Source organism: Xenopus laevis, chromosome 3S, assembly GCF_017654675.1.
Source record: "Xenopus laevis strain J_2021 chromosome 3S, Xenopus_laevis_v10.1, whole genome shotgun sequence".
Classification (NCBI taxonomy): domain Eukaryota; kingdom Metazoa; phylum Chordata; class Amphibia; order Anura; family Pipidae; genus Xenopus; species Xenopus laevis.
This window is the reverse complement of record NC_054376.1, coordinates 94,020,819-94,037,095: the sequence shown is the minus strand read 5'-3', so window position 1 is coordinate 94,037,095 and position 16,277 is coordinate 94,020,819. Positions and strand designations below refer to the sequence as shown.

Below are 16,277 nucleotides of genomic sequence, written 5' to 3'. Positions count from 1 at the left end.
CCTGACTGAGATGGGAATCTTTGACCAATGTGTGTCTGACCTTGGTGTTTCTACATTCTGTCACGCACTCAGTGAGGAGTCACAAACAAAATGAAGAAAATTGCTTCTTCGTTTCATAACAGAAACCATGCTTGGTTTATAGATTTGCTTAATTAAACAATGTCTTATTCTATTTTAGCTTTAGAAAATATATTTAAAGACATCTTCATCTGCTAATTTTGTTTGAGTTTAGAGTTGGACTCATTTCCTGTAGCTAAATATTTATTGGAATGCTAATGTTTATCTCATATTCCACTGATATTTTCCATGATGTCATTTTCTTTGGCATTTACCAGCACAGTCTGTTTCTGTTAAGATGTGTTGCTGCCAAGCCAAGTAATCGCTATCAATGGGCAGCCAATGTGGTAGAGGAAGTTCTCACTTTGGAATGTTTGAGTGTTACTAAGTGGGAAATAACCCTATAGATATTTCCATTTTTTCCAGCTAACCTATAGCACCTATAGCACAGGGAGGTATAATTGATTTGCTCAGGGTCATGAGGAGCTGAACTGAACTTTATGTGCAGCATTTGACATACTTTTATCTAAAAGCAGTTATTCTACTAATTTATTGATGTACAAAGATTTTTATGATCTGTCTTTTTATAGTGTCACTGTGCTGTTTGATATGAAAGTGTAAACTAACATGTGGCTGAGTTTTATTTAACACTGATCTTTTGATTTCTGATGTGTTAAAATATATTGAGCCTTTTGTCAACTTTTGAATTGATATATTATTTAGAAGGAAACTAGATCTGGATATCGTGACTGGTAAAAAACCCAGATGGTAGCAACATCTCTCCCAGAATTCTGTATGAGAGACAGAAGGTGTGAAAATAACATGGACTGTGTTCACTCAGGCCAGTGGAAGTGCTGAAATTAATGATTTGTTGTATATGGAAAAAAGTGGAGATGTAAGTGAGCTTCTAGGAAGTAGGAAGAGGTGAGAACACCCTCCAGATGGGGACGGGCCAACCCTTGGTCCTATCAAGGTTAAATCCAATTGGCTGTCTAGTGGTGGTAGGAACAGCAATTTCCTGCTCCCAATATCTCACTCCTCCCTTGGCAACGGATACGCTCAAGGAAGGCAGCTTCCTTCCCCCCGTGAGGCAGCTGATATGTTGATGTTCCTCCTTACTAAAGAATATATGTTCACATTTTTCCAAGTATGTGTCTTGAATTTTCCTTTACCTATTGTGTCACAATTTTAAAACTAGCCTGTGGCTTGCCCCCATTTACAGAAGGAGCACAATTGTTCTTGTTTTCTACTGGCATAATGTGTAAAGTTATGGTTATAATAATAATTGAATGAAGCGGTGGCCTTCATTCCCTCCAGCATCAGGCCTGAATTTGTGGGAAGACCACAAAAGCCCAGGCCTAGGGTGGCTTTTTTGGGGTGGCATGCTGCCTAGTTGCATTTTTCTTTCCAGAGCACTGAAGAATAGGTGAGCAGAAGACTATACTTAAAATCTTTTGCGCACCAATTCCAAGGACTGAGGAGGAACAGTTGGGTATGAGTGAGGGGTTGCATCTAGTAAGATGAGTGTGAGTAAGGAACAACTGCACATGCATAAGGGGGATGGTAGATGGTGTACATAGGCTGGCCTAAGGACACACTTATTGTAAATCCAGGACATGGTGTCAAAGTGATTATATTCTGTAAAAACATGGGCATAGATGTTTGGTGTCAGGGTTTGGCCCCTTTGGCAGCCATGAAATATCTTGTGTTGCATAGAGGAGCTAGACATTACTGCTGTAAGATTTACAGTATATTTTGATACCTTTTATACTTGCATGTATTTGCTTATGCTGGAATGGTAAATATGTCTAAATGGATCAAGTATGTTATTTTTTATTGTGCTTAGAATACATAATGCCTATTCATTTGCCAAAATAAGAAAAACCTGTTTGTACCAACTTGTCATAGTTAAAATGATTATCGAGGCTGAATAACATTTCTAGAATTCTTGGCTTGCATTTAATAATAATAAGGTTTGGCCTTTGTTGAGCTGGTAAAAAATCATAATTACTCACATGATTTTGTTTCTAGAAACATTTCAGGCCTACTGTAGTTATTTTTTGTATGTGGATTGCTTGCTGATGTTGTGGGAATGGTTTAAGTCTGGGCTGTTGAAGTTCTTTAGCATAATAAGTTGTCAATAACATATACAACATGGTTAAGTCGAATCAAGTTTAAGACCTGCAAATGAACCCCAATGTGCATCTATCTATCTATCTATCTATCTATCTATCTATCTATCTATCTATCTATCTATCTATCTATCTATCTACATAGTCTACAGCATTGTACAATAAAGGGTGTATACATTACACATACAAGAAACAAAACAACCAATTCAAGAGGTAAAGAGGATCCTGCCTAAAATAAGCTTACAGTCTGCAAATCAGGATTTTGCACAATTTATTATCTTGATTACTTTGCCAACCTCTAGATCATTAATACACAAGTTGAAAAGCAAATGACCAAGGTCAGACCCCTGTAGTGTTCCATTAACAACATTGGCCCAATTAGAAAATGTTCCATTTACATCGTTGTACTTGGATAGAAAACGGACTGAATGATAGATTACAAATATTATATTCCAGGCCAATTTTTCTTGATAGAAATCTTCTGTGTAGTACTGTATGCAATTCTAAGGCACAATCTAATCAGATCAAAGCCATTGCCCCCCCCACGTGTCAATTATATAACTGTGCTTTTGACCACTGGCACATGTTAGAAAGAAAGACAGTTATATTATAATTATCATATTATACAAAGAAATCTCCATGGAGACTTTGATCAGGTAGAGGGCCATAAAAACCTCCTCCAACTTATATAAAGTCATATCAATCTATATGTTATATTTACCCTTTGTAAATATACATGTATAGTTTTTTGTTTGTTTTTTTAAGCTGGCATGTGTTCTCAGAATCCGATAACTATATTTAAAATGCATTGGCTAGTTTTAAGTGACCACGAAAAATGAACTGGTACGTTCCCTATGGTGTTTTACGCTTCAAGATTAGAGCCCTGCACTTGCAAGGTACATAGGAATGTGGATGTGCATTTAAAATTAACCCTTCCCCCTAATATACATACAGTATATGTGATACAGTAAGTATGTCATGTTTCCAAGATCCACACCCAACACTGTCTGCTTATAGGAAAGCTGAACCCCCACAGTATTAATATTTAAGGGGGACTGCCATTGTTTTCAGTGATGCAAAGTATCACAGCAAAGTATCATTGCAATCCTTGCTCATCACTAGCCACATGAATTACACTCTGCAAATTTCTAGAATCTGGACATTTTATAAAAGTGTGTCGCAAATCTTCATGTAGCACAAGCATATTTACATTAGTGAATGTCATGAATGTTTTTGGCAGTCATTAATGTAGTGTCATGCATATATTAGCATCACCGTTGCAGCCAGAGGATTGGAACAAAAACTTTGCTTAATTGTAATATTAGCATTAGAGGAAAGTGGACTGCCGGCTCTGGAAAGACTTTATTATACTTGCAAATAAGGCCTAAATGTACTCTAGTAACTGTGTTGTGTGAGAAAAGTTAATACTTAATAAACAACGCCCTTGCTATCAGAAGAGAGGCACACCAAATTCCTTTAATGTATTTGTTTGTAATATTCTCATGGTGGTTGTTTATGCCAGTATACAGTCTTGCAAAACTTTGTTTGCTCCAAGGTAACCGAAAAAAAATAGAAAAGACTTATTTTCCATTTGTCAGGAGAAATGTAGACACAGGAGTTGAACATAATGTGATAAGTAACGCATTCTAATTCACTGAAAGCTAATACAATTGTTAATGCAATAATAGCTCCCACTTAATAACTTCTGACTATTTGGAGCCATCATCTGCTCTTTCTACAGGGGAAGCTTACATGAGATTGAACGTGGTGTCTGAGGCAGAACACTGGTATACTGAGTCACTGAAATCAAAGCCTGACCACATCCCAGCACATCTTACTTATGGCAAGTTGCTCACATTAACGGTAAGACAGAAAAAAAAACCTACTTTAAGTTTGATGTCTCTAATTTTTTTCCCTGTTAATTACAAGTTTAAATTTCAAATGAAAACATAATTTATAGTTCCTTTTTGATTATGGTTCACACTCTGTATTCTGTGCTATTTTGTGTAACCCTGGAAGGACACGTGGCTCAGTGAAATCTAAATTGTGTCATACACGACACAACTTTTTATTGTTTCGGATTCTTATTTTCCTACTTTATATTAAACATATTATATTATCACTCCCCATAGCATATTCAGCTGTTAAATAGGGGTATTTTAAAATGTGTTCCTGTCTGATGATTTCTTTTCCGTACTTTTCACTGTACAGGAACACATTGTGCATGTCTGATTTTATCTGCATTCAGTTAGTAAAGTCTCCATAGAGAGATACTCAATTAGTTAACACTTTAATTTCTCTGTCATCATAGGGGGACACAGGGACGATGGGGTTAAGCTCCACCCTCCAGGAGGCAGGACACTTACTAATAAATTTGTGGGCGTGCCTAACCGGCTTAACCCCCACACTCCAGCTTATCCAATCAGTTTTTTAAGTGTCCTGTTACCAGGAGGATGGATGTCCAGCGATGTTAGTCAAGGATGACTATTCTCTTTCTGTGGTCTTACTCTGGGCAGCGCATGTTTGTCCTTAGTACAGTCCCAGTATTTCTCCGCCCACCGGGGTCATTTCTAGCCGCTATAGGCTATAACGACCACCCAGACGTATCCCTGCTAAGTTTGGCGATGGCAGATGGTCTGGCCGGGATGGGCACGAGGTGAGTACCTGCCTTGGGCATAACAACTCACCTCACAGGTCTGGCTTGGCAGCCTCCCCCCTAGCACATGGAAGCCCTCCCCCCGTTCCCCCCCTTATCCTTACTGTTTGGCAAGGGGTGCAGGACGTGTTCTTGTACTGGTTCTCTCCCTCCATTCTGTTGTCTGGGCGCTCGCTGCGCCTCCTGTCTAAGTGAGGGAGACGACTGAGGGGGGAGAGGGCCGGATCACGCTGCGCTGGAACGCATGCGGCGTATGCATTCCGGCGGCCATTTTGCGCACGTTGTGCGCATGCGCGCATGCGTTCCAGCGGCCATTTTGCGCACTTGTGCGCATGCGCGTATGCGTTCCAGCGGCCATCTTGCGCATAGTGCTTCTGCTGCGCACCGGATGGCCCATTTCTCCGCTCCTGCAAGTACTAGCGAGTTGTAAGCGGTTGCTGACTGCCCCACACACTCCTACTTACCCAATCTCCATGGCAGAAGGTAGGTCAGAGGGGTTATTCACCAGGGCAGGGGGGAAGGCTGCCAAAACAGCGCAGATTAAATTTTTTGCCTGTGCCAATTGCAATGTTAAGCTGCCTCGAGGGCAGGGGGAGCCGCTCTGTAAGTCCTGTTTAGTGGGGCAGAGTACAGCGCTCATTTCAGAAGATGTTTCAAGCCCACCAGCGGCTCAGCCAGAGAATCCTTCAAGGGAGAGTATTTCTCAAGGTCAGGGGCTCAGCTCAGATGCTGATGTGCCAGCACCATTGTGGGCCATTCATTTAACACAGTCCCTTGCTTCCTTGCAGGGTCTTCCCTCTATTGCTGACAATTTAGGAAGAATGTTAGCCAGACTTGATCAAAAGACTAGCTCTAAGAGAAAGCGGTCTGAAGAAACTAAAGTGCCTACTACGTCTGTTCATTGTTTGTCTGACGAATCTGCAGCTGAGCAGGCATCCTCACAATCTGAGGGAGAATTACTTCCTTCTGAAGTTTCGTCTGGGGAGGAAGAAACTGTGGAGGACCACAGAGATCATGATAGTCAGCATGATGTGGAGGGTATTATTAAGGGTGTTATGGATGTGTTGAATATATCACAAACGCCCAAATCCCAGGATGATTTGGGGTTATTCAAGAGGAAGCAAAAATCCGAAGTTTGTTTTCCTTCTCATGAGCATCTTCTTCACATAATACAAGAAGAGTGGAGTGTTCCAGAAAGAAAGTTTCAGACGACTAGGAAATTTTCTAAGTCTTATCCATTTTCGAAAGATCTGGTAGAAAAGTGGACTAATCCCCCAGCAGTTGATGCACCTGTATCAAGATTGGCCAAGTCCACTACATTGCCAGTCACAGATGCGGCATCCTTCAAAGACCCATCTGACCGAAGATTGGAAGGTTTTCTTAGGTCAATTTATTCTTCGTCTGGGTCAGCTCTTCGCCCATGCCTGGCTTCGGCTTGGGTGGCCAGAGCAATACAAGCGTGGTCCGAATCGCTTGTCAAGGACATTCAGAATGCAGTTTCCAGATCCGATCTGTTATCATCAGCCAATGCGATAGCAGAGGCATCGGCTTATTTGTGCGACTCCGCACTAGACACAGTTCAAGTCACGGCACGTACTTCCGCTCTTTCTGTTGCAGCACGTAGAACATTGTGGCTGAAAAATTGGTCAGCAGATCTGAGTTCTAAGAAGTCCTTGACATCTCTTCCATTCAAGGGACAGCGCCTGTTTGGTGAAGAGCTCGAAAAAATTATTTCGCAGGCGACGGGAGGAAAAAGCACTTTTCTTCCACAGGCCAAAAGTAAAACAACTACTACCACCAGACGGGGAAGGTTTTTTCGTGGCTCAAGTAGACGATACACACGAAGAAACAATTCACCACAGCGGTCACACTTTCGAGCCAAAACAAACGACAAAGGTCGCATGCATTGGAAGACCAATCGACCGGTTATCAAGCCCGCAGCAGATAAGTCTTCGTCAGCCTGACGGGGTACCCCTTCCGGAGTCGGGGGAGCGTATTGGGGGCAAGTTACTCCAATTCCGGGAGGTGTGGATCAACCATGCGTCAGACATGTGGGTGAACGAAATTATTTCCGAAGGTTGCCACATAGATTTCTCAACCATTCCTGGCAAAAGATTCATCATGTCCAGGGTTCCTGCAGATCCAGACAAAGCTGCTGCCTTTCTAAATTGCATCACAAATTTAGAACAAACTGGAGTGATTGTTCCAGTGCCACATTCAGAGAGATTTTCCGGATTCTATTCCAACATTTTCATTGTGCCAAAGAAAAACGGCTCCTTCAGGCCGGTACTAGATCTCAAACAGCTGAACAAGTTCGTCAGATCAGTACGATTCAAAATGGAGACTCTGAGATCAGTGATAAGAGGGATGGAGAAAAATCAACTGCTGATGTCTATCGATATCAGAGATGCGTACCTCCATGTACCAATCTGGCCGCCGCATCACTCCTTCCTTCGATTCGCATTCAGGAACCAACACTACCAGTTTGTGGCTCTGCCATTCAGAGTGTTCACAAAACTAATGGCAGTATCGGCGGCGGCATTACGTCTGCAAGGGATTTCAGTCACTCCTTATCTGGACGATCTGCTTCTGAAAGCCAGATCAGAGGAAAAGGCAGAGGAAGATCGGAGCAAGGCAATCAGTCTTCTGCAGAATTTTGGCTGGACCATAAATTGGTCGAAGTCCAATTTGCGACCCAGTCATCACATGACATTCCTGGGTCTCGAGTTCAATACCATTACACAAATGGTGCATCTTCCGTTGGACAAGCAAATGAAGGTCATGAAGCAAGTCCGTCTACTCCTCCGAGATCAGAGTCCAACTGTTCATCTAGGAATGAGAGTACTGGGACTCATGGTTGCTACCATAGAAGCCGTTCCATTTGCACAGATTCACTTACGACCATTGCAAGCGAACATTCTAACGTCATGGAGAGGGGGAGCTCTCACTCGCAAGCTCAATCTATCTCAGTCGACAAGAGTAGCCATCCAGTGGTGGCTGCGACCGACCAATCTCTCCAAGGGTCAATCCTGGGCGACGCAAGATTGGAAGATAATTTCCACAGATGCCAGTCTGAGGGGTTGGGGAGCAACCTGGGACAACTTGTCTGCCCAAGGTCAATGGTCTCCAAGGGAGTCCAAACTTCCAATCAACATCTTAGAGCTAAGGGCAATAAGACTAGCTCTGGCCGAATGGACAGAGTTATTACAGGCAAGTCCGGTTCGATTACAGAGCGACAATGCTACCGCAGTGGCGTACATAAATCGCCAGGGAGGTACTCGCAGCAAAGCGGCGCTGTTGGAAGCTCAACAAATTCTCAGTTGGGCAGAAACCAACGAAGTACAGCTGTCCGCGATCCATATCCCAGGAGTTCTAAACACCAAAGCAGATTACCTCAGCAGAATTCGTCTAGATCCGGGAGAATGGGAACTTCACCCAGAAGTGTTTGCAAAACTAGTACTCCATTGGGGACAACCACAGGTCGATCTAATGGCGTCAAGAAACAACACAAAGGTGCCTCGATTCTTTGCTCGTTACCGAGAGAGACTGGCAGCAGGGGTCGATGCCATGACACAGAAGTGGCAGTTCAGTCTAGCGTACATATTCCCTCCGCTACCCATGCTTCCACGAGTCCTCAAGAAGATCAGACAGTCAGACATCACGGTAATTGTGGTGGCTCCTTACTGGCCTCGGAGGACTTGGTTTTACGACCTTCAGGAAATGTCAATAGCACAACCGATACGTCTCGAGAACAGGCCGGACCTTCTGTTCCAAGGGCCCGTGGCACATCACAACCCAGGGTTGTTCGCTTTGACGGGATGGCTGTTGAGGCAGACATCTGGCGAAAACAAGGGTTAACAGAAGAAGTTATTGCCACATTATTGAGAGCTCGTAAGTCTTCATCTTCAAAATCATACTACAGAGTCTGGCAATCCTATCGGAGTTGGTGCGAGGAGTTCAATCTATCCTTTCACAAGCTTAGCATTCCGAGAGTTCTGTCTTTCCTGCAGCGCGGGCTCAGGCGAGGTCTAAAACTCAGCTCTCTGAAAGTACAAGTATCAGCTCTGTCAATCCTATTTCAGTCCAAACTAGCCTTGAATGATACAGTACGCACTTTTCTACAAGGAGTGGCACATATAGTTCCTCCATATCAGCCTCCAGTTCCAGCATGGGATTTGAATGTTGTTCTTGAAGCCCTTCTGGATCCACCATTCGAACCGATGGGATCTATTTCAGATACTTGGCTTACCTGGAAGGTAGTGTTCTTAATGGCAATTACATCCACTAGAAGAGTGTCAGAACTGAGTGCACTATCGGCAGATCCATCTTTTCTAGTGTTCCACAAGGATAAGGCAGTCCTACGCACAGTTCCGTCTTTCCTTCCTAAGGTGGTCTCGTCATTTCACATCAACCAAGACATTGTTGTTCCCTCTCTCTGTCCGGAACCAAAGAATGATAAGGAACGTCGGCTACACAACTTAGATGTAGTTAGAGCCTTACGATGGTATATTGAAAAATCAAGGTCTTTTCGACGGTCTCAAACTCTCTTCGTATTACCATCAGGGCCCAGGAAGGGTCATCCTGCATCTAAAGCTACCATTTCTAGATGGATCAAGGAGACCATCAGACAGGCATACATGGCCAAAGGGAAGATTCCACCGGAGGGAATTCGAGCTCATTCTACAAGAGCAATCGGAGCTTCCTGGGCTTGGCGTAATTCAGCCTCATTGGACCAGATTTGCAGGGCGGCTACCTGGTCCTCTGTACATACTTTTTCAAAATTCTATAAAGTTGATATTTTTTCTTCAGCTGAAGCATCTTTTGGGCGCAAGGTGCTGCATTCTGTGCTGAAGTAATGGTTAATTCGTTTTCCCGCCCTGCTGTTTTGGGGGCTGCTTTGTTAAGTCCCCATCGTCCCTGTGTCCCCCTATGATGACAGAGAAAACAGGATTTTTTATACTTACCGTTAAATCTGTTTCTCTGTGATCAATAGGGGGACACAGGGCGGCCCGCCCTAAAACTTTTGTTTATTGACCATTTGGTCATGTCGGGATAATTCCCTGATTTACCTTCTACGTGGGTTATTATTATTTTGATTATTACGTAATCTTGTTACAGCATTTTTTGTGACAAACTGATTGGATAAGCTGGAGTGTGGGGGTTAAGCCGGTTAGGCACGCCCACAAATTTATTAGTAAGTGTCCTGCCTCCTGGAGGGTGGAGCTTAACCCCATCGTCCCTGTGTCCCCCTATTGATCACAGAGAAACAGATTTAACGGTAAGTATAAAAAATCCTGTTTTCCAATCATTGGCTTTAAATGTGCTTTCAAACACACAAAAACTCAGGAGTTAATGTAACACAAGTTAAACCACCCATGTGTAAGGAGCCTTGTTGGAATCTTCTCTGTCTTTAATTTCAACATGCATTCAAACTTAACATCATAAACAACAGACCTACAGTAAAGGGCTTCTTTAAATGGTGAGACTGGAGGCCTATTTCTCCCATTATCAAGATTAATGAAGCTTATTTATTCCCATAACACAGAAAAAACAGGAGATCTTTTTAAAACCCACAGTTTTGTCATATATACTGGTAAATCTGTGTTCTAAACTGTGTAAACTCACAACCTCTACTTTCTGCTGTTCTCTTTGTTGCTATTTTCTATATTTACATTCAACAAGTGTTCTGAATACTATATCCATTGGCAGCATGGCCCTCTCTTCCTTTCCATGTATCCTGTTCCTAATATTCTTCTAAATCTGTCACCCACAGTAAATAATCACTATGGGTTGCCTCAAGCAGATCCATTTTCTGTACAGTATGTATTTCGTTTGTACTTGGCCAATGTAAAACCTTATATTGGGTATGTGCATTTTATATGACTAGTTCCCTATTTATCACTAGGATTAAGAATAATGGGGAAATGAGATTTGTTAGCAAGGGCTCCACCAGGTAAAGAAATAATATAATGGATTTGTTTTGTTTTGAAACAGTAAAGCCTGTAAAGTAACAATAATATTTAATCTTAGACGCACAATTTTGCAGTTGAAATGGGATAAGTAGCACAGTAAGTAAAAGTTACTGGAAGGCAGCCAAAGAAATTTGTTTAAGCTGCTGTTTTAATTTATTCCTTTAATAATAAAGGTATATAGATATTGTGGTCAAGCAATATTAAGCTATTTGTGTGCCGTTTGCAAGACCTCACATGCCTAATGAACTAACTTGTGGAAAATTATGAATAATAAAAAGGTAACGTCTGGACCGGCTTCTTCATCTTGCCACAGGAATAGGAGGATGCAGTAAAAAAAGTATTGGTTTGTGCAACAGCTCAGTAAAGATTAACTTCCTTCCTACAAAGCAAAAATAATTCTTGTTAAAAATATACATTAGAGGACCCAGTCTTCTATGAACTTATTGTGTTTGTTATTCTGACTGTAATTATTGTAGCACTGTGATACTTAAAAAGTGCCACGCTGGCCTATTCTAAAGTTTAGTTTGTCTAGAATACCAGTCCCCTCCCAAAAGACCTTAGTCAACTGAAAAGGTGGCCTGACCCACACTGCTGTCTTTTGTATTCAATTAATCTCAAATTTAATTTAATTCTTAAATAAAACTTTACTCAAGCAGACTGCTTTTATTTTAAGAAAATCTACAGTCACTATGAAGATCGATAATCATTAATCAGTAGTAAGGCTAATAGTGCATTCATTCCTCCAAGCTCTGATCTGGAAGATCTTCAGAGCGACACCAGCAGGGGATAGAGAATCTCCCTGCACTCTAAAATCTCAGCCAGCCTCCATTTGGGTAGGACTCCTCACCAAAGAACTTGGAGTCTGTTGTACCAGAGAGTTTGTTGTACAGCAATGAACAGGTTTGTCAGCCCATAATAGGGAATCATATTATGGAACTGAAAAATAGTTTCCATATAAATTGTTGGTTATCATCACCTACATATCACATGAGTATATGCTGAGTTAGATCTATTTTTCCTTGATAAACCAGCATATCATATTAGCAGTTTAAGCTGTAGTCTGAGTACAGCAAACAAATCTGAGCAGTGTGGAACTTCAGTTATTTCGCATGTGCTGTGGTAAAAGCTGAGATTATCACTCCACTGTGTGCCAGTGTATGTATAGTCCATTACATTAGACCGATTCATACACATATTTACGTTTTCATGACAGTTTGGTTTGTGTGTGTGCTTCTTGTTTGCAACAGTGCTCAAAATCTCAATTTCATATGAAATAAATAAAGCATACTCAGTCATCCACTACTTTCCTCTTTTCTGATGCCAGTGCCAGTTCGTCTGTGCAATGGGAGCTATAAAATTGGTCTCTTGCCTACCGCAAATTGTCATCATAGGATTACCTCAAGCGCTCAACTCGCTGATTGTACTGTTTCCATTGCAGCAGCGTGGGCAATAATAATTACTTTAAGGCAGTCAGATTCTTACTAGAACAACTAACAGCTGTCCAACTTCCTAAATGCCCTACAGCTTAAATCTAAAATTCTGGTGTTGTCATAGAGGGGAAAAATAATATGTTACAATTAAATGTGTTGGTATATACAAATGTATTTCTATATTCATTTATAGGAATCTCTTATTTGGAGACCTGTCATCCAGAATACCATTTCCCACAGTATCCTAATTAAACAAAAAACCTTTATTTTGACCACTTTAGTTTTTCTCTGTAACACTTGATAATAACTAAAACCATCCTTTTAAAAAATATTTACATGTTTTCTTCATAGCATTAGAGAATAATGTTCCACTATGGAAAATTTAGTTAATCTGGAAAACCCTACATCCATAACATTTCAGATAATAGATCTCATACCTGTGCTGGCTTATCAGTGCATGATTTGTTTTGACAGATTATGGATTGTTTATAGAATTTGTTCTTCATAGTTTGAAAACATGTTTTGCTTCTTCCCAGTTATGTCACATCCAATACCTTTGCTTTTTTAATGACTTTTTTAACTTCATACTTAGGTGGAGAGTCTACTGCACAAAATCTATTCTATATTTGGCTGTGTGTTGGTCCAGCACCAAAAATGTACCTGGAAGCATTTTTGAACTGCTGATATTCATTTTCAATTTTGTTTATATCCCTTACACTATCTGAATATGCAAAATTATTTCACTACTTATCAGTCTTAGTGCAGCCCATTCAAGTCAAGGGAAAATGTATATTCCAAAAAATCCAGTCTAAGCTGGGGAAAAAAATGCATATAAATGGCTTTATGTGGTGTGGTGCATTTATAAAGCATTTTAACACAGTTTTATTAAGGGGCCCTTAGGAGTAAGTTTCTCAAGAAACACATACTAGCTTTGCACTGTATATTCAGCTTGCATATATTAAAAAATGTATGTGATATCATTTGGCTACAACAAAATTAAATTTACTGTGGTAAAGCTAAAAATGTATTTCCACTCTGGAAATGCTCATCCAGAAACATATCCTGTTTTGGCAGTATATTCTCGTTACTGTGCTGATCTTTGCACTGGGTGGCCTGTTAATCAATGCCTTGAACCACAGAGGGGCTTATGGCTGCAGTATTTGGCTAGTTTTAAAATATTTCAGAGAGTATTAATATATCCTAAATCCCGCTGTCAGAAAATGATTTACAGGCATCAGTGGGATTATTTCTCTTTGGAACAGTATTTCAAACTGTATGGCCTGTGAACTCATTGTAATTGTTTAGTGTAGTTTTAGAGACTGTACACCTATGTAAATGTTATCCATTAATAATAAAATGACTAATTTATATTGCGTTTAATCAAATTTAATTTAATTTTTTTTAGGTATTAGAGATAGAGAATTAAGGTTCTGCTATGATACAGATTTGGGGCTTAACCCAAGCTTCAAACTCTATAGTAATGGGATTTTAACAGCGTTAATGCTCTTTTCATACACTGTCTATAATGCCCAGAATGGAAGGCCTGGTTGCTATATACATGCTTAGTTTACAGTTCTTCATTCAAAAGAAGAAAACGTAGCCTTCTTAAGGGCCCCATTTAAGAATGCTCAAACCTTCAGGCTCAAGCATTCAACATTAATTCTTAAAAGGAATTACATTATCTCTCAGATTTAGGAAAAATTGTCTGTATTGGTTGTCAAAACACAGCGCATTAGGTATCATTGTTTTAAGGGCATTTAATGTAAAATAAACAAAACCACTAAACATCATAATTTAGACCTTTAAATAAAAATATATTAGGTGACATTGGGTGAAATCATGGCCAGACATATTTATTTTTCAAATAATTAACATTCAATAGAAAATTTACTAGCAGAAGGGCTATTTCCTTTTCCATACATCAAACTATAACTTTTTAAAGCAAACCCTAGGAAGAGGATACACTGCAGTAATAACCTAAGTCCTCAATTTGGAACCATAAGCTTAGGAGTGTATTTTGGTGACAGTGCCTAACTACTAAGTCTTAATGTCTTTTCACAATTACACATGAAATAGTGTCGGCTGGAAGTGGGGTACTATGAGCTAAACCTTGCACCAAAAATAGCAGTTGGTAAAGGTTTTAATCTTTATGAATTTTTACCATTTATTCCTATATCCCAAGGAAGTTTTCTTTGGGACATAGATGGGAAGTCCTACCCACAAATGGAGGCTGGCTGAGCTTTTATGATATAGCAAAACAGAGGCAGGTTCTGTCTTTACCTAATAAAGCAAGGAAATGTTGCAGGTTAACCTAAAAAGCTATTCCTTCAGAATATTTTAAGATATGAGAAGTAGCGCCTGTTGAGCAAATGAAAGGTTATAATTTAATGGCAAGGGAATTTTGGAAGGTGAGAATTAAAATTTAGTTTTTTAAAATGATGGATGCTTTTGAAACCTGGCATGCAGGTAGAGATATAGAGATATGTAGTTGATTGTAGCAAATATGAATGTGAACTCAGCTCAGGATGGGGAAGTTTAGAGAGAAGATTAAAAGAGGTGGGATTTGGCTTTTAAATTGTTATGCAGCATTACTTGAAAGCTAAAAGCCACACAGTTGCTATTTAGATACAATCTGATTGTGTGTATGTTTGTTGCTGGACACAGAACGATGAAGGCACCATCAGCATTTTGTAGCATTTGTCAATACAAGTTGGGCAGAATACACATTATATTCATGATGTCCACCAAAATATTCAGCAGCTGTAGGTTGTAAATATAAGAAGATGCTGAAAAACAGATATTGCAGAAAATTTTCCAGTGTTGTTGGTTGAATGACACATTTATTATATCAATGTCATTTCATGTCCGTAGGCACCAAAATAGTTGTACAGCTCAGGCTTTGACCTTCTTTAAACTGGAGTAGGTTAGAAACTAGGGCTTTTTGTTTAGACTGCTGCTTATTATTCTTTTTTTCCATAATTGTTCAGTAGATATCATTGTTGCATGTTTTAAATAATTCTGGGAACTTTTATAAATTATATTTTACCATGCTCAGCTAGAGTTTGATTGTCATTTATTATTTTTCTATCTTAAAATTCTAGGTTGGAGATAATTTACAACATAACTTCCTCAGCCTAAAAAAAATACATAAGGAAGCATTGATCATGTGAAATCTGCTAGGCCTTACCCCATGTCGTTAACTTTGCCCCCCCCCCTTTTTTTAAGGTAGAATATCCATTGACTTAAAATGATTAGTAAATACATTACATACATAGGAAGAAGGTTGTAAATATACATACGTTTATCCTTTCTTAACATTCTACAGCTGATTCTGAAGCAGTCATCACAAAAACCCCTAGCAGTTGTACTGGTCAGCCATACCCTAAGAACAGCACATGGAAAGAAATATTTCTAACTGACAAAATAACTGTTTTATCCCAAATGCCCCCATAGGAAAGGGTTGGGGTATGTTGGGAATAAGCTGAGTTAAAAGGAAAGGCTGTATTTACTTAGGGGTGCCAAAAGTTAGGCACCCCAAGTGATTGTATACTTACCTGAAACCCCGGGCCAGTGCTCCTATCAGCAGAAAACTGCACTGGTCCAGAGGTACTTCCAGCGAGCACCATAGAGCATTTGGTTTCCGGCTTATTCTTTCTTTGCGCGGGTGTGCATTTACAGTAGTGTGAAAAGTGTAACTTAAATTGATAAGTTGGCAATTTCATTCTACTGTGCGTGCGTCTGCCCCAAGAAAATTTGCAGAAAGAAGAAGGAAGCCAATCGCTCCTTGGTGCTCACTGGAAGGACCCCCGGACCAGTTCAGTTTTCTCCCGATAGAATCATCGGCCCAGGATGTGAGGTAAGTATATACAATCACTTGGTGGTGCCTAACTTTTGGAAACCCCAATTAAATAGGCCTTTCCTTCTTCTTTAAGGCTGATAAAGTTAGAACTCTTTGGGAGCGGGTTAAGAATTTATCTAATTCATATAAGAATGATTATATGTATGCCTTTTACAAAAACATAGATGTCTA

At 40.2% G+C, this 16,277-nt stretch overlaps 1 protein-coding gene across 1 annotated transcript in view; it reads left to right on the top strand.

Moving 5' to 3' along the window:
- The window catches only part of tmtc2.S (transmembrane and tetratricopeptide repeat containing 2 S homeolog), a gene marked incomplete at its 3' end in the record, with an annotated part of 175,673 nt that overhangs the window by 122,810 nt on the left and 36,586 nt on the right, over positions 1–16,277 (top strand). Inside the window, 1 exon segment of the mRNA NM_001093699.1 lies at positions 3,931–4,052. Coding sequence (NP_001087168.1) covers positions 3,931–4,052 — 122 coding nt within the window.